This window comes from Dryas octopetala, chromosome 1 (assembly GCF_963921425.1).
Source record: "Dryas octopetala chromosome 1, drDryOcto1.1, whole genome shotgun sequence".
In the NCBI taxonomy this organism is placed as follows: Eukaryota; Viridiplantae; Streptophyta; class Magnoliopsida; order Rosales; family Rosaceae; genus Dryas; species Dryas octopetala.
The window spans coordinates 17,699,299-17,723,144 of record NC_141366.1 but is presented as its reverse complement, the minus strand read 5'-3'; the positions used below and the strand labels follow the sequence as shown (position 1 = coordinate 17,723,144).

The window sequence follows — 23,846 nt, the reverse complement described above, 5'->3', positions numbered from 1 at the left end:
CAAGACACCGTCACAAAAACTTTGGTTTATAATCTATGCTTGCTGGGGAGGGAGCTGAAGCCTGAAAGTAATTAACAATGTCAGAATTTCTTTACTGCATGCTTTATTCGTCTTCATCTCTTTTAGGCCTTTTGCTTCAGCGTTTGCAAATTAAGGTGAATCCTTGAAATCCTAGTCTATGGAAAAATATGTTGTTAATGAACTTGTTATGCTGTCCTCTTTGCGCGCAGCCCGCAGCCCTTTTTGGGGTTTTTAGTTGGGTAATGAGGAATCAAACATAGGACTCTCCAATATTGTGGAGAGAAATACCACTAGATCAATAGTTGGTTGATGTCCTTTTTTGGGTTTGGAAATACACTTTTCATTTCTCTCCACAATTCCTAAAAATGCTAAAAACATTGAGGGGAAAATGAGAATTCACAACTTGTAGCATTATTATTCTCAAAATATTTTTTTTTTTGAAATGAAATTTCTATTGACAAAAAACAAGAAACAGTAAGAATCCTGGAAATTGACTTTCTTTGTCAATGATACGATGCCCCGGATTTCTAAATATTGAATCTAACTATAAGCTATAAAACCAATAATTTACATGGTCTCAATTCAGAGTTCCTGTTTTGTCTTCATCCAAGCACGGCATTAGGCATTCAGACTAGACCAGCTTTATTTCTTCATTATTGCAGTACTTTGGCTCCTTAAAACTTGTCCTTACCAATGAGCCATAACCAGTCAAGTGAAACCCCAGCAAATATGCCACACAAAAGAGACAGCACAAGCAAATTTCCCAAGGCATTTTGCTCAGGCCCCTGCAAATCAAAGAACCAAAAAAAAATTCATAAGCAACCACTAATATGTCATGAGCAACAACTAATAAACCATGTTGACCAACCGTGTAGCCTTTCGGTGCCACTGTCATGACACAGACAGTGAGATAACCATTTGTTAATCCCAACACCGATGTGAGCAGGATCATCCATCCCTGGTCACCGTATTTTGCTGTGAAGTAGAATGCCGGAACGAACAGAAAACGCGATAGAATAGTAACGAAGAGGACCTTTCTCGATTCAATCTTCAGGCATTCCACAAGAGGTATGTATCTTGATATCAAATCCAACACATTGTACATTGCCACCAGAACAAGTGGATACCTGAGAATTCACCAGCCCATCACCCCAAATTAACTTCTTGTTTTGTAATTTACAAGGGGGGATAATATATGAGTCATGCTGATAAGGGTGATAATATTAAAACATGTAGAAGTTGTTTGGCTTTGGCTTTGGCAACACATATATTAACCCAACAAGCATTTAAAACAGAAGGATTGAAACTAACCATGAGCCCAACTGGTGATTTCCAGTATTTTCATATATGAAACCAGGGAAGATTGATAATGTCAGCACATATATCAGAAACAAGTCAAGTAAATAATCTTTATTCTGAATGAATAATTGCTTAAGGCTCAATCGTTGTGGAATTTTAGCATCATTTTCGACCTGTGAAAATTGGAAGAGACGTTAGTAATTAGATATATCTGAGTATGTCCTGAAGAACACACATCATGAGATCAAAGAAAGTTGCAATACTTCAACGTCTGCTTGTGTTCGGATGCCAGCAGCAGCAAGATCAGCTGATACAGTTTTAGAGCCTTCTGAGGCTGCTTTTGAGCGGTAGTACTTAACTATTGGCAATCTAGGGAAGTAAATTGCATATAGAAGGATACACAGGAACTCAATGAATGTGGAAATTGATAGGAAGATAACTGCAAAAGACCAATTATACAAGAAATTGTCATTGATCAAGGTACTGAAAGTTCATTAGAAAGTATAACTCTATAATTTATTGTATCACCATTTCAGTTTTAGTAAAGAAATTCACATACTTGCTCCCTTGCGAAAACCATTATTATATTTCTCAAATGCAGCTTTTGTCATCAGCCTCATGGCAGAGGTTAGAGCACCTGATGCAGCCAAGCCAGCAAAGAAGGACTGCAAAAGCAGAATATTATTAATAACAACATGCACTAATGGAAAATTGAAGGTAGGTCGCATAAAAGGTGGTGTAAACAGAAGTTGTCAAAAACATTAAACAACTTCTTTGAAGAAGACCAACCTGGATGAATTCCGGGCGCATAAGAGATAGGTCGCCGACCATTCCACCTTGAACAAGAGCATCTTCAACCCCAAATGCGCCAACAATTGCACATATGCCAATAAAAGGTCCAATTCCTCCGCTCCCGGATGTAGCTAAATCCACCTATTACAAAGGTGACCGTGAAGTTAAATGTGAACCACATAAAGCACATGGTGACAACTGGGAACGTGGAGTGGAAAGTAACACAATATAAAGTGTAGGCATTACTTACTACTACTAGCATCAAGGTACTAAGGAAGAAGAGACTGTATCCAATTAAGTTCCGCTTTCTGGTATTAACCCTTGCTTCATTGTATGCTAGTGTTGCCATTGTTGCAAGTGCAAATGGTTGATAAACAAGAGTAAGAACCCTTGAAGGATGGTATTTCTACAAGAAAAAGAGATGTTCATCAGAGTCTAGAGACTTTCCTTTTTCTTGTGCAGAATACCAAAAGGTAAAAGAACAAGAAACAGAGGAATTTTTACAAAATTATAAAAGGGCAATGATAATCTGACTTGAAGTCTAATTAATTTACAAAGTTATAGAACAGTGCATCAACCATGAATCTCAACAAGTTCTTAGACTCACCCATATGCTTAAATTAATAAAAAATCATTTTTTTTAATCTAAAACAAAACAGAACATTTCTAGTAAGTTGTGTTCAGCAGCTTCAGCTCCAGAGAGAAATGAAAATGAACCGCTCACCGGAAACAAGTTATAGTAGTAATCTCCTATAGTCAGCATGCTGTTCCACGCCACAAGGGACCCTAGTCCCAGAACCCAACAAACTGCTATAGCTTTATACTGTCCCTGCTTGTTGCATCAATGGAGATTATGGACAAAATGTCAAATTTCACTTTTTAATTGGAAAAGGTAAAAAAATTCTCAAGAGAAATTCCAAGGTCTCATAAATGAATTAATTATACAAAGTTGAATCCTTTAAGCACAAACCTCAAGCTTTATTGGAGCTTCGTTTTCATTATTTTCGGTCATAGCTACTCCCTGTAGCTAAAAGAACAATCTTGGAATGTTAAATAGATTTCGTGTAGACTATAAATTTGACTCTTTTACGACTTCAGCATGGTTATTGTTGAAAATGGTCAACTGGAATTCTGGAAACAAATTACAGATGCAGGAAAAAAAAAAACCATAAAATGAAAAAGGGTACCCAGAATTAAAACGTAATCCAAAGGAAAAAAAAAAAAAAAGTAACCCGGGAAAAGAAAAGGTAATTTTCTATATTACCAGATTATATTCTTAAAGCTGAATTGAATAAGCAACTGGGTTCTCAAATCTCAATAGTATATCCTTTCTCTGCTTCCAGAAGCAAGAATATAAAAGATGATTAAGAAACCAAAAGATGCAGAACTCATGCCAAGCTGGACAGTAGGGTGTGAGTTGTTCAACCAATATATAAACGCATTGCCTGAATTCAAGCAGCAATAAAATATAAAAGAAATCAATGCATGTTTTTATTAAAAATGGCACAGAAAACATCATACCAATATAAAATGAGCTAAAGGGAAAAAGGACCTTATCCATCACATGTGCACAGAAGAAAAGAAAATGGGAAGACGTTTTTATGAGGATGGGATTAGAGGGTGGCTGCAAAGTAGGCTGAGTGAGAGTCTGAAAGCACAAATGGCAGCAGGCTGTGGAATTTAAAAGCAAAAGGGTTTTTTGTGTTTTATGAAAAAGTGGATGATATGGTTGTGATGTGAATGGTGAATGGTGAATGGCGAATGGCGAATGGCTAAAAGATCAAAGAGTGGGAAGGCAACTAGGCAAGTGTCACAAAAGAATCTTCATTCTTGAGATTGTCTTCTACAAGTGAACCTTCACTAGATGCAAATCATGCAAGCAATACAAAGTGACAAAAGAACCTTCAAAACGGTGCCGTTTGAGTTGAAGATCCTGTTGCAGTCTTTAACAAGTGCCCGGCACTTGCCGTAAGCCCTTTTAATTTTAATTGAAAATTTGGATTTACTTCCTAAACTATCTGAAAGGTACATTAATCAATTTTACAGTTTTTATTTATGAGTGAAATATTTTCGGTAATATATTGTTTGAGAAGGAAAAGTTAAAGATTTTCCTACTTGTTGACAAAATATCCTTCTTTCTTTTTACACATGACAAAATAATAAAGGGTATTCCCTTCTTGAGCTTTAGACAATTGAGTCAGACAAACAACCAAAAATTACTTTTTTTCTAAATTATATTTTTTTTCCTTGTCTGCTGTTTTTCGATGAAACAAAAACAGCCCAAGTTATGGAACGGGAAGAAAACTTATGAGTGATGTTATTCCCACCCTCGTGTCCTATATTTTCACCCACCCTACTTGTCAAATTTTAAAATACACTAATCTACCTTCCCAAACTCATTTGAAGGATGGTAATAATGTTCTTGCTGGCATCCCCTATTTGAAGGCACTGCCAACTCATTAATTAAGAATCAATTCAAATAAAAAACTCATTTAATAAGAGGAAAGATAAATGAGTATAAGTGATAATGGCATTAGATAAATCTTTAGTTGAATCTTTCCAAATAGATAAATCTTTTGCTAAGAAGGATTTTTTCCAATATTTCGAAAAAAAAAAAAAAATATAGGTATGATTTTCCTATGGATGGTGTGAGATATCTATCTTTGCAGTCCCTAAGGCGTTGGCTGTCTTGCAAACTCACTTGCTCAGCAAGGACTTAACTTAACTATAAATTGGCTTAGAAGTTGGAACCTCCATGGCAACATCCTAATTCCTCATATGAGTGTTTGGCTGCTTGGGACCTTGGGTCATGGGCTGATGCCTAGCCTTTTAATTAATTAATTAATTAATTTTTTATTTTGCATTGAAATGTTTAGATATGTCTTTTTAGAGTAATTTTAAAGAATGACAAACTTAAAGAGTGTGTGAGAAAATAGAAAACGTGGGTGAAAATAGTAGCACTAAAAAATGATATAGGTTACTATTTAAGGCACCATATTGTTTTTTTTGCCCTGGAATTGTGCACCATTTTGTTGATAAAATCAAAATTATATTTGCTTTAGTTCTAGCTATAATCAAAATCAAAATTAATAGAAACATCAAACATGGACATGAACTTATGTGAATTTGGGTCCATATATATATTTTTTTTTAAAAACAAAAAAATCTTTAGACTAGCCTGTGTATACTGTACTGTAGAACGGGTCAATTGGTCCTCAGGATGTGTATCATATAGAATACACCAAAATAATAGCACAAGGTGGCACGTAGTGCTTCAGTGTCACTCTGTTCACCTGCAAGATGTTCTGAGAAAAAGAAAAATTTTGAATACCAAATTGTGCATGAGCCTGTGATTATCAATTATGTTGATTAGAGTCTGATTGAGGGGAACAAGGTTTAGGTAAAATTAGTTGAAGCTTATCACATTTTTAGTATAGGATGTATTTCTCTAATTCTGACAAAAAAAAAGGATGTATTTCCCTAATAGATACACTTGTGTCATGAGAATTGATAGTTGTACTCAAAATGTGGTCATTCTAATATTACTCATTAAAATGTCACATTTAGTATCAATCGCACTGAAAAAAAAAATTTATTCCCCCAAAATGGAAAAAAGAAAGAAAGGATATTTATGGATAAATCCAACTGAGCCAATTAAACCAATAAACTCCTTACATGTGGTCTAACACTTATCCACGGTATTTAAAATGGTTCATACTTAAGTAAGACTAAAACACAAATACTTAGGCCTTAGGCCTTTGTTTGGTTCATGGATTAGAGACTTGGGAAATTCTCATGTTTAGTAAATGCAGACTTAAGAAAATAATTCATGCTTCATAGAAAAGTGATGCCTTGGGCTTCATTTTCCCTTCCCATGGAAAATAATTAGTTACAATTTTTCAAGACCAAATTGCCCTCGTTACAATTGAAAATATCAATTATGTTACATACTCTTATTTATAGATGTATATAATAAAGGGTAAACTACATTTTTAGTCCTTATGTTTTGGCCGGAAATTACATTTGGTCCTCGTGATTTCAATTTTCCTAATTTAGTTCATGTGTGTTTTTTTTTTTTTTTGCAATATTTGGACATTATGCACCTAAGATGAAAATTTTTCTAAAATCAAAACTAATAACTTGTTTAAACTAACAAGTTTTATTTTACAATGACTGTAAATCATATTTATAACCTTGAACTTTTTATTTTCAAAAAAGAATTAAAGCAATCACAAACTTAAAGTTCAAACCCTAAAAAATTTGTGAGTCTCAATTTCTTTCGCAAATAAATACGAAAAAAAAAAATTGAACTTAGTTTTAGAACGCTCATAAGATGACTTTTCAATTCCCCAACAAAATTTTTCTTGAAAATAAGTGGATAATTTATCCTCAAATTAAATATTTGAGTTCTGTTAAAATTGTCCAAAGATTGAAAACAACATAAAAGACACCACCAGCTCTACGACCGCTGCCTCCACAACCACCACAACCACTGCCACCACCGAAGCCTCAACCCTAACCTCCTCATTAGACTCATCCTCCAAATTCCAAGCAGCCATCCCCTCCATCTCCACCATCCTCCCCTCCCTCCCTCTCCCTTTCCCTCCCTTCCTCTCTCTCCTCCGCCTGCCACCTCCTCCAAATCTGATTCAATTCTTTTTTTATATATAAAAGAGCCCATCCCGAAATGGTACCTAACCCATATTGATCTTGTATGGTACGGTATAATTCGGATGCAATTTCCAAAAATTCCAATATTGTCTCGTATCATACCGTACCGAACTCATATTTCGGTATTGGGATCGATATGGGGTCCATCATGTTCCATCTCATACCGTGCTCACCCCTAGCTCTTTGATATAGACAAACATATTTTTTTTTCTTATTATGAAAAACTATATTTGTCAATTGTTGGAAAATTTCATGTCAACCCTTATTGATGTTGGAAGAATGTAGAAATATGAAGGCAATAACAAAAGAAAAATGAGAACTTTGAGTTAAAGCACGAATTAAATTTTTTTTCTTTAAAACTAATTTGTCGCTCTTTTGTAGAAAAAGAGTTTAAAAACAACTTATTTCTAGGATATTATGGATTTAAACTCACTTAATATTATTCTTAAAATTTGCACTACACAAGAATAACTTGAATATTTAAAGACAATAAATAAAAGAAGAAGATTTTTTTTGTTATATGAAAATAACTGCATTAGGTTGCTATTTATAGACTTTTAAGTCACCTTTTGATTTGAGAGGTGACTTTTCATGTAGGTGTCTCCACCATTTGGTGAAGCAATTTCATTTGAAACTCAAACCAAAAGAAGCAATGGTTCAAAACATCTAGGAGTTACACCTTTCTATGAAAGGCTGTACTGTTTCAATAATATAACTCATATGTGAAGGGTTGTATTAGTTCATAAACCATAACTTACTTTTGAAAGGATATGTCTCAATCCCACATGTCATTTAATTATTCAACAATTGCATATAGTGGTTATAAAAGGTTATGATAAAAATCATAAAATCGTAATTACATTACTCCACTTTCTGCCAGTTTACTTTTATCTCACATTTTTTATTGTTAATGACATTTGGTCTAGTAGATGAAATCAAATCTCCCTTTGTCAGAGTAGGGTTCAAATCTCATGAATGCTAGTTTATTAATAAATAAAAAAACTTACATCTAACTCATTTCTTAAATATGATATGTATCTAATTGTATCATTTAAGTGAGCCCTTAATGACAATGTTGATATGAGGAGTGCTCTAAAGCTAACCAATTAGTAAGTTAATACGAAGTTAACCATGCTTTTAGGCCCACCACATCACTAATCTCATAATCTGAACCATCAATTATTTAGGCCATACTTCAAAGATCATCATTGAAAAAAATCAACTAAATCGAAAATCATGTAGTCATCTAATTGAGATCAAATAAATAGACGATCAGTATTTTCGATAAAAGCATATAAATAGTTGTTATTATAATCAAATGACTAAATTACTTCTGATTTTGTAGATTTTTTACAGGAATGATTTCTGAAGTAGAGTCTAAAAAATAAATGGTTCGGATTTTGAGATTACATTGTGCAGTGAGCCCAACAGTGTGGTTAGTTTTGTATTGATTTACTAACTAATTAGTTTTAGAGCATTTTTGTATATATATATATATATATATAAATGAGTGCTCTAAAGCTAACCAGTTAGCAAATTAATACGAAGCTAACCATGCTTTTGGGCCAACCACATCACTAATCTCATAATCCAAACCATCAATTATTTAGGCCATATTTCAAAGATCATCATTGCAAAAAATCAATTAAATCGAAAATCATGTAGTTATCTAATTAAGATCAAATAAATAGAAGATCAAATAGGTATGTTAGGTTCGGAATATATGTCTACATTATAACTCTTTGTTCTCAAATAGGTTTTGGAAAAATTCGGATTCCAATTATTTATATAAGGAACTTCAGGTCCTTATATGGATCAAAGAACTTCAGGCCGGTCCTTGTAATTTTGAGATTTAAGGAACTTCAGGTCCTTTCTCATTTGTATAATTAAATGGTATAATAATAAAACTATATACAGACTATGTAGGTAAATGATATGTGTGCAACAAACAGTATAAGAAAACATCATGAAATATTAAATAAAACTAACACATGCATGCATACAATAGCTTAGAGATTAAACTAAAACATGCAGGAGCCTACTAGCTATTATAAAAACTAGTATACAAAGCATGCAGTAGAAAAAGATACCGAGAATAGCACTTGGTCGTGCTGATAACGTGATGTGAAAACAGTATAAATTTTGCTAGTTTGATAGTGGGAGATCAGTGAGAGAGAGAGGTAGAGAGAACAGAAGTAATAGGAGAGTGAAAATCTTCTTAGTAAGCTGTGTCTCTATATCAACCAAGAGGTAGCCTATTTATAGGCAGTGGTGAAACTCGGTGGTATAAGTTTACAACAGTAAGCAAAGATCAAGTAAAAGACATCTGGCATAAAAAGACACATGTCCACAAAACATAAACAGTAAATTGTGGACAGCCACCTCGATCACCAACTAAATAGCCACCTCCTGTTTATTTACAACACTATTGACAAAAAACAAGAAACAGTAAGAATCCTGGAAATTGACTTTCTTTGTCAATGATACGATTCCCCGGATTTCTAAATATTGAATCTAACTATAAGCTATAAAATCAATAATTTACATGGTCTCAATTCATAGTTCCTGTTTTGTCTTCATCCAAGCATGGCATTAGGCATTCAGACTAGACCAGCTTTATTTCTTCATTATTGCAGTACTCTGGCTCCTTAAAACTTGCCCTTACCAATGAGCCATAACCAGTCAAGTGAAACCCCAGCAAATATGCCACACAAAAGAGACAGCACAAGCAAATTTCCCAAGGCATTTTGCTCAGGCCCCTGCAAATCAAAGAACCAAAAAAAAAATTCATGAGCAACCACTAATATGTCATAAGCAACAACTAATAAACCATGTTGACCAACCGTGTAGCCTTTCGGTGCCACTGTCATGACACAGACAGTGAGATAACCATTTGTTAATCCCAACACCGATGTGAGCAGGATCATCCATCCCTGGTCACCGTATTTTGCTGTGAAGTAGAATGCCGGAACGAACAGAAAACGCGATAGAATAGTAACGAAGAGGACCTTTCTCGATTCAATCTTCAGGCATTCCACAAGAGGTATGTATCTTGATATCAAATCCAACACACTGTACATTGCCACCAGAACAAGTGGATACCTGAGAATTCACCAGCCCATCACCCCAAATTAACTTCTTGTTTTGTAATTTACAAGGGGGGATAATATATGAGTCATGCTGATAAGGGTGATAATATTAAAACATGTAGAAGTTGTTTGGCTTTGGCTTTGGCAACACATATATGAACCCAACAAGCATTTAAAACAGAAGGATTGAAACTTACCATGAGCCCAATTGGTGATTTCCAGTATTTTCAAATATGAAACCAGGGAAGATTGATAATGTCAGCACATATATCAGAAACAAGTCAAGTAAATAATCTTTATTCTGAATGAATAATTGCTTAAGGCTCAATCGTTGTGGAATTTTAGCATCATTTTCGACCTGTGAAAATTGGAAGAGACGTTAGTAATTAGATATATCTGAGTATGTCCTGAAGAACACACATTATGAGATCAAAGAAAGTTGCAATACTTCAACGTCTGCTTGTGTTCGGATGCCAGCAGCAGCAAGATCAGCTGATACAGTTTTAGAGCCTTCTGAGGCTGCCTTTGAGCGGTAGTACTTAACTATAGGCAATCTAGGGAAGTAAATTGCATATAGAAGGATACACAGGAACTCAATGAATGTGGAAATTGATAGGAAGATAACTACAAAAGACCAATTATACAAGAAATTGTCATTGTTCAAGGTACTGAAAATTCATTAGAAAGTATAACTCTATAATTTATTGTATCACCATTTCAGTTTTAGTAAAGAAATTCACATACTTGCTCCCTTGCGAAAACCGTTATTATATTTCTCAAATGCAGCTTTTGTCATCAGCCTCATGGCAGAGGTTAGAGCAGCTGATGCAGCCAAGCCAGCAAAGAAGGACTGCAAAAGCAGAATATTATTAATAACAACATGCACTAATGGAAAATTGAAGGTAGGTCACATAAAAGGTGGTGTAAACAGAAGTTGTCAAAAACATTAAACAACTTCTTTGAAGAAGACCAACCTGGATGAATTCCGGGCGCATAAGAGATAGGTCGCCGACCATTCCACCTTGAACAAGAGCATCTGCAACCCCAAATGCGCCAACAATTGCACATATGCCAATAAAAGGTCCAATTCCTCCGCTCCCGGATGTAGCTAAATCCACCTATTACAAAGGTGACCGTGAAGTTGAATGTGAACCACATAAAGCACATGGTGACAACTGGGAACATGGAGTGGAAAGTAACACAATATAAAGTGTAGGCATTACTTACTACTACTAGCATCAAGGTACTAAGGAAGAAGAGACTGTATCCAATTAAGTTCCGCTTTCTGGTATTAACCCTTGCTTCATTGTATGCTAGTGTTGCCATTGTTGCAAGTGCAAATGGTTGATAAACAAGAGTAAGAACCCTTGAAGGATGGTATTTCTACAAGAAAAAGAGATGTTCATCAGAGTCTAGAGACTTTCCTTTTTCTTGTGCAGAATACCAAAAGGGAAAAGAACAAGAAACAGAGGAATTTTTACAAAATTATAAAAGGGCAATGATAATCTGACTTGAAGTCTAATTAATTTACAAAGTTATAGAACAGTGCATCAACCATGAATCTCAACAAGTTCTTAGACTCACCCATATGCTTAAATTAATAAAAAATCATTTTTTTTAATTTAAAACAAAACAGAACATTTCTAGTAAGTTGTGTTCAGCAGCTTCAGCTCCAGAGAGAAATGAAAATGAACCGCTCACCGGAAACAAGTTATAGTAGTAATCTCCTATAGTCAGCATGCTGCTCCACGCCACAAGGGACCCTAGTCCCAGAAACCAACAAACTGCTATAGCTTTATACTGTCCCTGCTTGTTGCATCAATGGAGATTATGGACAAAATGTCAAATTTCACTTTTTAATTGGAAAAGGTAAAAAAATTCTCAAGAGAAATTCCAAGGTCTCATAAATGAATTAATTATACAAAGTTGAATCCTTTAAGCACAAACCTCAAGCTTTATTGGAGCTTCGTTTTCATTATTTTCGGTCATAGCTACTCCCTGTAGCTAAAAGAACAATCTTGGAATGTTAAATAGATTTCGTGTAGACTATAAATTTGACTCTTTTACGACTTCAGCATGGTTATTGTTGAAAATGGTCAACTGGAATTCTGGAAACAAATTACAGATGCAGGAAAAAAAAAAACCATAAAATGAAAAAGGGTACCCAGAATTAAAACGTAATCCAAAGGAAAAAAAAAAAAAAAGTAACCCGGGAAAAGAAAAGGTAATTTTCTATATTACCAGATTATATTCTTAAAGCTGAATTGAATAAGCAACTGGGTTCTCAAATCTCAATAGTATATCCTTTCTCTGCTTCCAGAAGCAAGAATATAAAAGATGATTAAGAAACCAAAAGATGCAGAACTCATGCCAAGCTGGACAGTAGGGTGTGAGTTGTTCAACCAATATATAAACGCATTGCCTGAATTCAAGCAGCAATAAAATATAAAAGAAATCAATGCATGTTTTTATTAAAAATGGCACAGAAAACATCATACCAATATAAAATGAGCTAAAGGGAAAAAGGACCTTATCCATCACATGTGCACAGAAGAAAAGAAAATGGGAAGACGTTTTTATGAGGATGGGATTAGAGGGTGGCTGCAAAGTAGGCTGAGTGAGAGTCTGAAAGCACAAATGGCAGCAGGCTGTGGAATTTAAAAGCAAAAGGGTTTTTTGTGTTTTATGAAAAAGTGGATGATATGGTTGTGATGTGAATGGTGAATGGTGAATGGCGAATGGCGAATGGCTAAAAGATCAAAGAGTGGGAAGGCAACTAGGCAAGTGTCACAAAAGAATCTTCATTCTTGAGATTGTCTTCTACAAGTGAACCTTCACTAGATGCAAATCATGCAAGCAATACAAAGTGACAAAAGAACCTTCAAAACGGTGCCGTTTGAGTTGAAGATCCTGTTGCAGTCTTTAACAAGTGCCCGGCACTTGCCGTAAGCCCTTTTAATTTTAATTGAAAATTTGGATTTACTTCCTAAACTATCTGAAAGGTACATTAATCAATTTTACAGTTTTTATTTATGAGTGAAATATTTTCGGTAATATATTGTTTGAGAAGGAAAAGTTAAAGATTTTCCTACTTGTTGACAAAATATCCTTCTTTCTTTTTACACATGACAAAATAATAAAGGGTATTCCCTTCTTGAGCTTTAGACAATTGAGTCAGACAAACAACCAAAAATTACTTTTTTTCTAAATTATATTTTTTTTCCTTGTCTGCTGTTTTTCGATGAAACAAAAACAGCCCAAGTTATGGAACGGGAAGAAAACTTATGAGTGATGTTATTCCCACCCTCGTGTCCTATATTTTCACCCACCCTACTTGTCAAATTTTAAAATACACTAATCTACCTTCCCAAACTCATTTGAAGGATGGTAATAATGTTCTTGCTGGCATCCCCTATTTGAAGGCACTGCCAACTCATTAATTAAGAATCAATTCAAATAAAAAACTCATTTAATAAGAGGAAAGATAAATGAGTATAAGTGATAATGGCATTAGATAAATCTTTAGTTGAATCTTTCCAAATAGATAAATCTTTTGCTAAGAAGGATTTTTTCCAATATTTCGAAAAAAAAAAAAAAATATAGGTATGATTTTCCTATGGATGGTGTGAGATATCTATCTTTGCAGTCCCTAAGGCGTTGGCTGTCTTGCAAACTCACTTGCTCAGCAAGGACTTAACTTAACTATAAATTGGCTTAGAAGTTGGAACCTCCATGGCAACATCCTAATTCCTCATATGAGTGTTTGGCTGCTTGGGTCATGGGCTGATGCCTAGCCTTTTAATTAATTAATTAATTTTTTATTTTGCATTGAAATGTTCAGATATGTCTTTTTAGAGTAATTTTAAAGAATGACAAATTTAAAGAGTGTGTGAGAAAATAGAAAACGTGAGTGAAAATAGTAGCACTAAAAAATGATATAGGTTACTATTTAGGGCACCATATTGTTTTTTTTGCCCTGGAATTGTGCACCATTTTGTTGATAAAATCAAAATTATATTTGCTTTAGTTCTAGCTATAATCAAAATCAAAATTAATAGAAACATCAAACATGGACATGAACTTATGTGAATTTGGGTCCATATATTTTTTTAAAACAAAAAAATCTTTAGACTAGCCTGTGTATACTGTACTGTAGTACGGGTCAATTGGTCCTCGGGATGTGTATCATATAGAATACACCAAAATAATAGCACAAGGTGGCACTTAGTGCTTCAGTGTCACTCTGTTCACCAGCAAGATGTTCTGAGAAAAAGAAAAATTTTGAATACCAAATTGTGCATGAGCCTGTGATTATCAATTATGTTGATTAGAGTCTGATTGAGGAGAACAAGGTTGAGGTAAAATTAGTTGAAGCCCCTCACATTGTTAATTTGCAAGAATGTTAAGCTTATCACATTTTTAGTATAGGATGTATTTCTCTAATTCCGACCAAAAAAAAGGATGTATTTCTCTAATAGATACACTTGTGTTATGAGAATTGATAGTTGTACTCAAAATGTGGTCATTCTAATATTAATCATTAAAATGTCACATTTAGTATCAATCGCACTTAAAAAAAAATTTAAAGAAAAAATATTTATTCCCCTCAAATGGAAAAAAGAAAGAAAGGATATTTATGGATAAATCCAACCGAGCCAATTAAGCCAATAAACTCCTTACATGTGGTCTAACACTTATCCACGGTATTTAAAATGGTTCATACTTAAGTAAGACTAAAACACAAATACTTAGGCCTTAGGCCTTTGTTTGGTTCATGGATTAGAGACTTGGGAAATTCTCATGTTTAGTAAATGCAGACTTGAGAAAATAATTCATGCTTCATAGAAAAGTGATGCCTTAGGCTTCATTTTCCCTTCCCATGGAAAATAATTAGTTACAATTTTTCAATACCAAATTACCCTCGTTACAATTGAAAATATCAATTATGTTACATACTCTTATTTATAGATGTATATAATAAAGGGTAAACTACATTTTTAGTCCTTATGTTTTGGCCGGAAAACACATTTGGTCCTCGTGATTTCAATTTTCCTAATTTAGTTCATGTGTGTTTTTTTTTTTTTTTTTTTTTGCAATATTGGGACTTTATGCACCTAAGATGAAAATTTTTCTTAAATCAAAACTAATAACTTGTTTAAACTAACAAGTTTTATTTTACAATGACTGAAAATCATATTTATAACCTTGAATTTTTTATTTTCAAAAAAGAATTAAAAAAATCACAAACTTAAAGTTCAAACCCTAAAAAATTTGTGAGCCTCAATTTCTTTTGTAAATAAATACAAAAATAAAAATTGAACTTAGGCCTCGTTTGGGATTGTTGTGAAGGACTCAAAAGCTGCTGTGGATGACAATTCTCAATCACCCACAACAGTTTTGTTATTTGGTAAAAAAATGAAAAAGTGATTTGCCCCACAATTCTCAACTCCCCATAGCAAAAATAAAAAGAAGGTTTATAAGTGCTTTTGAAAGCTGCAGTGAATCACAGCAACAATGAAAATTTTATTTTACCCATAATACCCTTATTTTAGTAATTATAAATAGCCACAGCAGTTTTACATTACAACTTATCAAACACATTCATATTGCTTTTTGTACTCACAACTTTTGAAAATATAGTTTACCAAATACTAAACTGCTTTACTTCACAACTGACTTCACTTCACAACTGCTTTACTTCACAGCTGTTTTTTCTCACAGCAATCCCAAACTAAGCCTTAGTTTTAGAACGCTCATAAGATGATTTTTCAATTCCCCAACAAAATTTTTCTTGAAAATAAGTGGATAATTTATCCTCAAATTAAAGATTTGAGTTCTGTTAAAATTTTCCAAAGATTGAAAACAACATAAAACACATGAACCAAATTAAAAAAATTGAAACAATGAGGACCAAATATAATTTTTAGCCAAAACACAGGGACCAAAAAAGTAGTTTATCCTAAAATAAATAATGGTGTAATTAAAAACCTTAACAATTTTGTTTCCTATTACTGCACAAACCATATATGGAAATGAGAATGAAAAGAAATTTCCTAGTTACTATCACAGCATTATCAAACATATTAAGAGAAACATTGCATTCTCTTTCCCATGAAAAATGCATAAGAATTAATTTTCCTATAATTCAATTATAGGAACCAAACGGGCCTAGCTGCTCAGTTTTTGACTTCCCTCCTCAAGTATTGTGAGCAGTTGATGATGTTATTGGACTCACCAGGAGTCAGTTTGTTTGGAATTAAACCTTCTGTTGTTTTGGGCCTTTAAGTCCCTAATTCCATTTGACCAAAAAAAAAAAAGCCCCTACTTCCATAAAAAACGCAAGCACTTGACAGATAAGTGTGAAACGAGTGCAACTTGGCATGAACTCCTTGGAGATGGAGCCAACCACCATCTTCTGAGGCCACCTGAAGGTGATCGACCTCAAGAACCTTACCCTAAGCCTTCTTGCGTTTAATGTATGCGTCTTCATATAAAGTCTATATATACCACAATGGTGTCTTTTTGGAAGGTAGCAAATTTATAGGTCAACGTTTAGATTGGTCACCCAATCCTTTGCTAGTGAAGCTATTGAGGAATGACCAAAGCTTGAAACAAAAAATTGATCGACAATTTGATTCATTGGCAAGTGGTTGATCACCCTCACCAAGTTTTTGTTTCATTCCCATTGTCAGGTAATGTTAATTTTGGACCGAGTGTATGTATGTATATATATATATATATATATATATATATATGGGAATGAAGAATAACCCTTTTTAACTCAAATCCAAAGCTCCTTTATTTTTTTTCCACAAATTGAAAGTCGTATAAAAGAGCCGTGGACGAATTCAATTAAGCTGATATATATGACATTGACATGCTCTCAACTTAAGGTAACGTTTTCGAACATGGATAATAATCCAATAATGTGTACTACTTTTTATCATCTTGAATAATTTATATAGGTTATTTGATATAGTAAGTTGCTTTTTAATTATTAATTAATAAGTAGGTTAGCCTAATTCTCGTATATCTTTATGGAGGTCTTAAAATGTCTCTGTCTATGAAAAGGGTGTTATCCACCGCCCAAATTAGATATTACCATAAACGTCCCTTTGATGATCGAATCATCCCAACTTGCTAAAAGAGAAATACTAGTATCATATTATTATATAATAATACCAGATAAGTTCACTCCACATGAATTCTGAAAGCTGCCGTATATATGGACCGGGTTGAATTTTTCCTTTTTTAAAAGAAAGATTAAGAAGAAACTATCTTAAATTTCCTATTATTACTTTATGGATATTGTCTTTGCATATTATATAATTGGAAAAAATTTACAAATAGAACTTTATTATGAATTAAAAAGATTTTCTTATAAGTTTTAAAACACTCCCAATTTTCATTTAAAAACTATTTTTCGAAAGGACCTAAGTCTAATTATCTCTTATATCTATATTATTATTATGAAGAGAGGTTCTATGTAGGGCTGGGCATTAATCCCGAAATACCAAACCCACCGGTTCTGTCCCGTACCATATTGATTCCGTCCCGTTTTGTATTTTGTTTTTTGTTTTTTGTTTTAATTTTTGGAATTATTTCGTATCATACGGGATACAATGGGATGGTAACGGTACAAACATTTCATCTTCCAACGCCCCCTTTCTTTTTCTTTCTTTTTGCTTTTCCCCTTTCTCTCCCTGTGACATACTCTCTTCCTTTTCCCTCATCTCCGGCGAGAACATCCTCCAACTCCTACTGTGGGACAAACCCCAGCTGGGAAGCCATGGATGCTGCTCTGCTCTGCTACTTTGTAATAAAGCTCACCCATGTCAAAATCTCTCTCTCTCTCTCTCTCTCTCTTCTCATCAACCAATGTTAAATGACCCCTCCACCTCCTTCTCCTCTATCCCATAAGACTCCACCACCAACCCAGATCAAGACACCACCAGCTCTACGACCGCTGCCACCACTACCACCACAACCACTGCCACCACCGAAGCCTCAACCCTAACCTCTTCATTAGACTCATCCTCCAAATTCCAAGCAGCCATCCCCTCCATCTCCACCATCCTCCCCTCCCTCCCTCTCCCTCCCTTCCTCTCTCTCCTCCGCCTGCCACCTCCTCCAAATCTGATTCAATTCTTTTTTTATATATAAAAGAGCCCATCCCGAAATGGTACCTAACCCATACTGATCTTGTATGGTACGGTATAATTCGGATGCAATTTCCAAAAATTCCAATATTGTCTCGTATCATACCGTACCGAACTCATATTTCGGTATTGGGATCGATATGGGGTCCATCATGTTCCATCTCATACCGTGCTCACCCTAGCTCTTTGATATAGACAAACATATTTTTTTTTCTTATTATGAAAAACTATATTTGTCAATTGTTGGAAAATTTCATGTCAACCCTTATTGATGTTGGAAGAATGTAGAAATATGAAGGCAATAACAAAAGAAAAATGAGAACTTTGAGTTAAAGCACGAATTAAATTTTTTTTCTTTAAAACTAATTTGTCGCTCTTTCCTTGTACAAAAAGAGTTTAAAAACAACTTATTTCTAGGATATTATGGATTTAAACTCACTTAATATTATTCTTAAAATTTGCACTACATAAGAATAACTTGAATATTTAAAGACAATAAATAAAAGAGGAAGATTTTTTTTGTTATATGAAAATAACTGCATTAGGTTGCTATTTATAGACTTTTAAGTCACCTTTTGATTTGAGAGGTGACTTTTCATGTAGGTGTCTCCACCATTTGGTGAAGCACCATTTCATTTGAAACTCAAACCAAAAGAAGCAATGGTTCAAAACATCTAGGAGTTACACCTTTCTATGAAAGGCTGTACTGTTTCAATAATATAACTCATATGTGAAGGGTTGCATTAGTTCATAAACCATAACTTACTTTTGAAAGGATATGTCTCAATCCCACATGTCATTTAATTATTCAACAATTGCATATAGTGGTTATAAAAGGTTATGATAAAAATCATAAAATCGTAATTACATTACTCCACTTTCTGCCAGTTTACTTTTATCTTACATTTTTTATTGTTAATGACATTTGGTCTAGTAGATGACATCAAATCTCCCTTTGTCAGAGTAGGGTTTAAATCTCATGAATGCTAGTTTATTAATAAAATAAAAAAAACTTACATCTTAACTCATTTCTTAAATATGATATGTATCTAATTGTATCATTTAAGTGAGCCCTTAATGACAATGTTGATATGAGGAGTGCTCTAAAGCTAACCAATTAGCAAGTTAATACGAAGCTAACCACGCTTTTGGGCCCACCACATCACTAATCTCATAATCTGAATCATCAATTATTTAGACCCTACTTCAAAGATCATCATTGCAAAAAATCAACTAAATCGAAAATCATGTAGTCATCTAATTGAGATCAAATAAATAGACGATCAGTATTTTCGATAACAGCATATAAATAGTTGTTATTATAATCAAATGGCTAAATTACTTCTGATTTTGTATTTTTTACAGGAATGATTTATGAAGTAGGGTCTAAAAAATAAATGGTTCGGATTTTGAGATTACATTGTGCAGTGGGCCCAACAGTGTGGTTAGTTTTGTATTGACTTACTAACTAGTTAGTTTTAGAGCACTTTTGTATATATATATATATATATATAAATGAGTGCTCTAAAGCTAACCAGTTAACAAATTAATACGAAGCTAACCATGCTTTTGGGCCAATCACATCACTAATCTCATAATCCAAACCATCAATTATTTAGGCCATACTTCAAAGATCATCATTGCAAAAAATCAACTAAATTGAAAATCATGTAGTTATCTAATTAAAATCAAATAAATAGACGATCAGTATTTTCGATAAAAACATAGAAATAGTTGTTATTATAATTAAATGGCTAAATGATTTCCGATTTTAGAGATTTTTTACAGGAATGATCTTTGAAGTAGGGCCTAAAAAATAAAATGTTCATATTTTAAGATTACATTATGCTGTGGGCCTAACATGGTGGTTAGTTTTGTATTAACTTACTAACTAATTAGTTTTAGAGTATTCTTGTATATATATATATATATCCAAATATGAAGCTATTTAAGCCATAAACCCTTATAATCTATAAATTTTTATAAACTTCGTCTATTCACAACTATAGTTGTACAAAAATTACAATTATGATTGTGAGATGGTCACACAAAAAAACACTACGAAGTGTTTCGTGGAGTAGCTGATCCGTTGGCAACAAAAGAATCTCCACTTCATACAAGATTTTGGCTCCAAACTAGTTCTTCTTTATTAGATTAGTATCTGAACTTAATAATAATAATAATAATAATAATTGTTACCCAATATTTTTATGAAGAAAATATTTCATGATATTTAATCCGAACTTTCTCAAGAAAATGCCCAATTAAAGGGAAGAAAGAGAAACTTCAAAATTTCACCTTTTTTTTTTTCTTTTCCAACTGGAACTATTGATGCTATGGTGGTAAAAGATGTAAAGCAAGAAAATATCTTACGTACGTACTTACCATGTTATAAGCACTTTCCGTAATTTATTATTGCATGTTAAAGAAAAGGGTTATTTACAAAAAAAAAAAAAATCAATAAAATATATCATAATTACATATTAGTCAAGGTACTATTTTATAATATTAATTTACTCACCATTGACCAAAATAAAATAAAGTAAAATGTGGATCCTAAAAACTAGCCTCAAAGACTCTTATAATTGCTGCCACTACCATCTTGCTGACGCAATGTCCACGTCAACTTTTACACTTTTCTTAACCCTAATTATGATGACTGTGTGATAGTCACTGATTTTGAATCACATAATCATTGATTTTGAATCAATAATTATGTGACAGTCACTCATTTTGAGTCGCAAAATCACCGATATTGATAAATGTGAAATAGTCTCCCATTTTGAATCACACAATCATCGATAACGAATAACTGTGTAACAGTCATCAATTTTGAATCATACACAATCACCGAATTTGAATTGTTGTCTCTTATTCCAATTTCTTAATTATAATCCCAATTTTTTTCACTACAACTCTAGAAACCCAAACAATTTTTAATTTTCTTCACAAATTCCCATTTATAATCAAGGAATAAAATTTCGGGTTTCGAGGAAATTTCGATGGAAATTTCGACGGAAATTTCGAAAATTTTTAAATTTCGACAAAAATTAGACGGAAATGACGGAAATTTCTATCAAAATACGGAAATTTTGAATGAAACTTTACCATATGTTTATTTAACATATTATCTACTAAATTGATAAAAAAAAAATTGAAGAAACCAAATTATATAGTAGGTTTTATGTGATATAAGATGAATATAATGCACGCTGGAGACAAATACTGTTAAATAAAATTAGTATATTATTTATACTATATAATCTATACACTAAACCCTATGTATTTTATAATCTATATTTTATATTGTTTAAGATATGGTATATGATATTAGAGTTTAGGCCATTAAGGGTATTTTAAATTAGTTTTTATATAAAAATATATTATAGTTTACTAGTTTAGGGTTAATCCCTAATCAATCCTAAACCTTTTAATTTTTTTATCTTTTTTATTTTTATTTTTTTTTTTCCTTTTTTCCTTTTTTTTTTCTTTTTTTTTTTTCTTCTTTTTCTTTCTTTCCTTTTCTCTTTTTTTTTTTCTTCTTTTTCCTTCCTTTCCTTTCTTCTCCCCCCGAGTTCAGCAGCTTCAGCTCCATTTTTTTTTTCTCTCTCTCTCTCCCCCCTGCCATCCCCCATACCGTCGCCCCCCCACCGTCGCCCCCCTGCCGTAGCCCCCCCGCCGTCGCCCCCCTGCCGTCCCCCCCCTGTCGCCCCTCTGCCATCGCCTCTTTCTCCTTCGATCTCCCCCATGCCGCTGCCTCTGCAACCCTGCTGCTGCTGCTGCTGCTTCCCTGCCGCCCCCCGCCACCTCTTCTTTCTCCCTCGACTGTGCAGGTGAAGTAAGTTGGTCTGGGTTATTGGGTTGCTGTGTAGGTGTCGAAATTTCGCTAAATTTCGACGAAATTCAAAAGATTTTGGCTGTTAGGGGGTTCAAAATTTCGCCCAAAATTTCGAATATTTCGCCGAAACATTTCGAATTTTTGTCGAATCAGTGTTAAAATTTCGGACCCCTTCAAAATCGAAATTTTCGGCGAAATTTCGCCGAAAATTTCGAAATTTAAACCCTTGTTTATAATTCATCAAATTCCCACCCGAGTGCTCTGGAGAAGAGGGTTAAAGGAACTCGTCTCTTTCTCGGTTGGGGCTGCAGTTGTGGTGGCAGTTGTTGGCCTTTATCGGAAACCAAATTTTCATTCTCCACCGCCGAAAAATCAAGGACCTCCTTACCTCCACACTGTGGATGATGCGGCATCAGTTGCAGCTAGAGATTCTTCTTGTTGAGGCTGCTGCGGATTTGCGGAAGCTATTGCTTAGGAGGAGGGGCGTCATGGTTGAATTGTGGCCAAGCTCACCAACCTTTGGGTTGGAGATTTGTGAATCCTGGCTAAGCTCACCAACCTTTGGATTGGAGATTAGAAATCAGTGGGTCGATCTGCAGGCGAGAGAGAAGTGTAGAAAGTGAGGGAGAGAGAGAAGTGAAGATAGTGAGGGGGAAAGAGAGAAAAAGAGAGATCGGTGGGCCGATATGCAAGTGAGAGAGAGAGAGAGAGAGACAAACATGGGCATTAAAAAAAAGATGCGAAAATATCATTGCCCAACCAAATAGTAAATGACATAACGATCATTATGGGATAAAAATATAAAATCGAGTGACCAATATGGGAAACGAAAAAACTTATTGACTATTATGCAATTTTGAAATTTTTTATTATTTTATTTGTAATTTGCTATAAAAGAAATTATTAAAGATGTAGGTAAATTAGTAGTAACTTCATTATTGGAAAACTCTACAATACAATCACTATACATGAGGCCAAGTTTTGATCCTTGGATGTTTACGGATTCACCTTTCCCCTACTGCAATATAAATTCTTTATCCTCAAATTTGTTTTCTCACATAGGGTGGCTGCACTATAGAAATTCTTTTCATTATCTTCAAAGGTCCTTAGTTTAATTAAGGGAACATTTTAACATGTGGACACCGCATGTTATTGGGGCATATTTTACTACCATGATTTTGATGTGTTCACTTTTTTCTATCATTAGATATATATTTTTTGGACCATTCAATTTGTTAGCATATATGCGGTGTCCGCACTGTAATAATTCTCTAAATTGGGAATTATTACGCTCACATAAAAAAAAAAGATATTTTTATTCTATATGATCGTAACATCATGTGAGGGTGGGGCCAATCAATTGAAATTATAGTACGTATACAATTATTAATAAAATTTTAAGCATTAAACAACCATTAAAACGATACACTTGTTGTAATTTGTTTTTGGTATGATGTTATAATTTGGGTGAATATATTTCCACACCTTTTTTTTTTAGAAATAGAATCAGTAGGATCACTACTCAGTACTCACCAATTGTATAAAGCTAAAATGGGACCCATTATTCGGTTTCCTATAAATGATGAAAGGGTTAAATATAAAAATGGTTCATGAACTTTACACTGATTCTTAATTTGGTCTACTAATTATAAAAATTAAAAAGTATCAATTTGGTTCACGAATTTTTCAAGTTGTATCAAAGAAGTACAAACGTTAATTTCTATTACAAAATTAACGGATTTGGTCACATGAAAATATGATGAACGGACTGAAATGCCTCTGAAAATGTAGTCACTTGTTGTGCACATGACTAATTTCCTTAAATTTTTTTATGGAAGTTAACGTTTGTACTGCTTTGGTACAACTTAAAAAATGTATGGACTAAATTGACACTTTTTATAATTAATGAATTAAATTAAAATTCATTGTAAAATTTATGGATTATTTTGTATTTAATCCCTAATGAAATTATATAGC

General features: G+C 33.7%; 2 protein-coding genes across 18 annotated transcripts; both read right to left on the bottom strand.

Annotated features, from left to right (window-relative positions):
• Positions 1-398: 398 nt before the first annotated feature.
• On the bottom strand, positions 399-3,966 carry LOC147298721 (equilibrative nucleotide transporter 3-like). 10 transcript variants are annotated; one of them, XM_086241992.1, is made up of 12 exons: positions 3,915-3,966; positions 3,634-3,650; positions 3,377-3,445; positions 3,083-3,139; positions 2,837-2,941; positions 2,363-2,518; positions 2,110-2,253; positions 1,880-1,985; positions 1,584-1,759; positions 1,333-1,493; positions 890-1,148; positions 399-806 (listed from the first exon to the last, which is right to left on the bottom strand). In XM_086241992.1, the coding sequence occupies exons 4-12, from the start codon at positions 3,122-3,124 to the stop codon at positions 696-698; spliced, it is 1,260 nt and encodes a 419-aa protein (XP_086098118.1). In that variant the 5' UTR covers positions 3,125-3,139; positions 3,377-3,445; positions 3,634-3,650; positions 3,915-3,966; the 3' UTR covers positions 399-695. The 10 variants fall into 10 exon arrangements, with proteins under 10 accessions (XP_086098118.1, XP_086098095.1, XP_086098110.1 ...); XM_086241969.1 differs by lacking the exon at positions 3,915-3,966 and having other exon boundaries at positions 3,083-3,243; positions 3,634-3,903; XM_086241984.1 differs by lacking the exon at positions 3,915-3,966 and having other exon boundaries at positions 3,634-3,903.
• Positions 3,967-9,092: 5,126 nt separating this feature from the next.
• Positions 9,093-12,640, bottom strand: LOC147298720 (equilibrative nucleotide transporter 3-like). 8 transcript variants are annotated; one of them, XM_086239117.1, is made up of 11 exons: positions 12,371-12,640; positions 12,114-12,182; positions 11,820-11,980; positions 11,574-11,678; positions 11,100-11,255; positions 10,847-10,990; positions 10,617-10,722; positions 10,321-10,496; positions 10,070-10,230; positions 9,627-9,885; positions 9,093-9,542 (listed from the first exon to the last, which is right to left on the bottom strand). In XM_086239117.1, the coding sequence occupies exons 3-11, from the start codon at positions 11,859-11,861 to the stop codon at positions 9,432-9,434; spliced, it is 1,260 nt and encodes a 419-aa protein (XP_086095243.1). In that variant the 5' UTR covers positions 11,862-11,980; positions 12,114-12,182; positions 12,371-12,640; the 3' UTR covers positions 9,093-9,431. The 8 variants fall into 8 exon arrangements, with proteins under 8 accessions (XP_086095243.1, XP_086095258.1, XP_086095273.1 ...); XM_086239132.1 differs by having other exon boundaries at positions 11,820-11,876; XM_086239147.1 differs by having other exon boundaries at positions 11,820-11,870.
• Between the last annotated feature and the right edge of the window lie 11,206 nt (positions 12,641-23,846).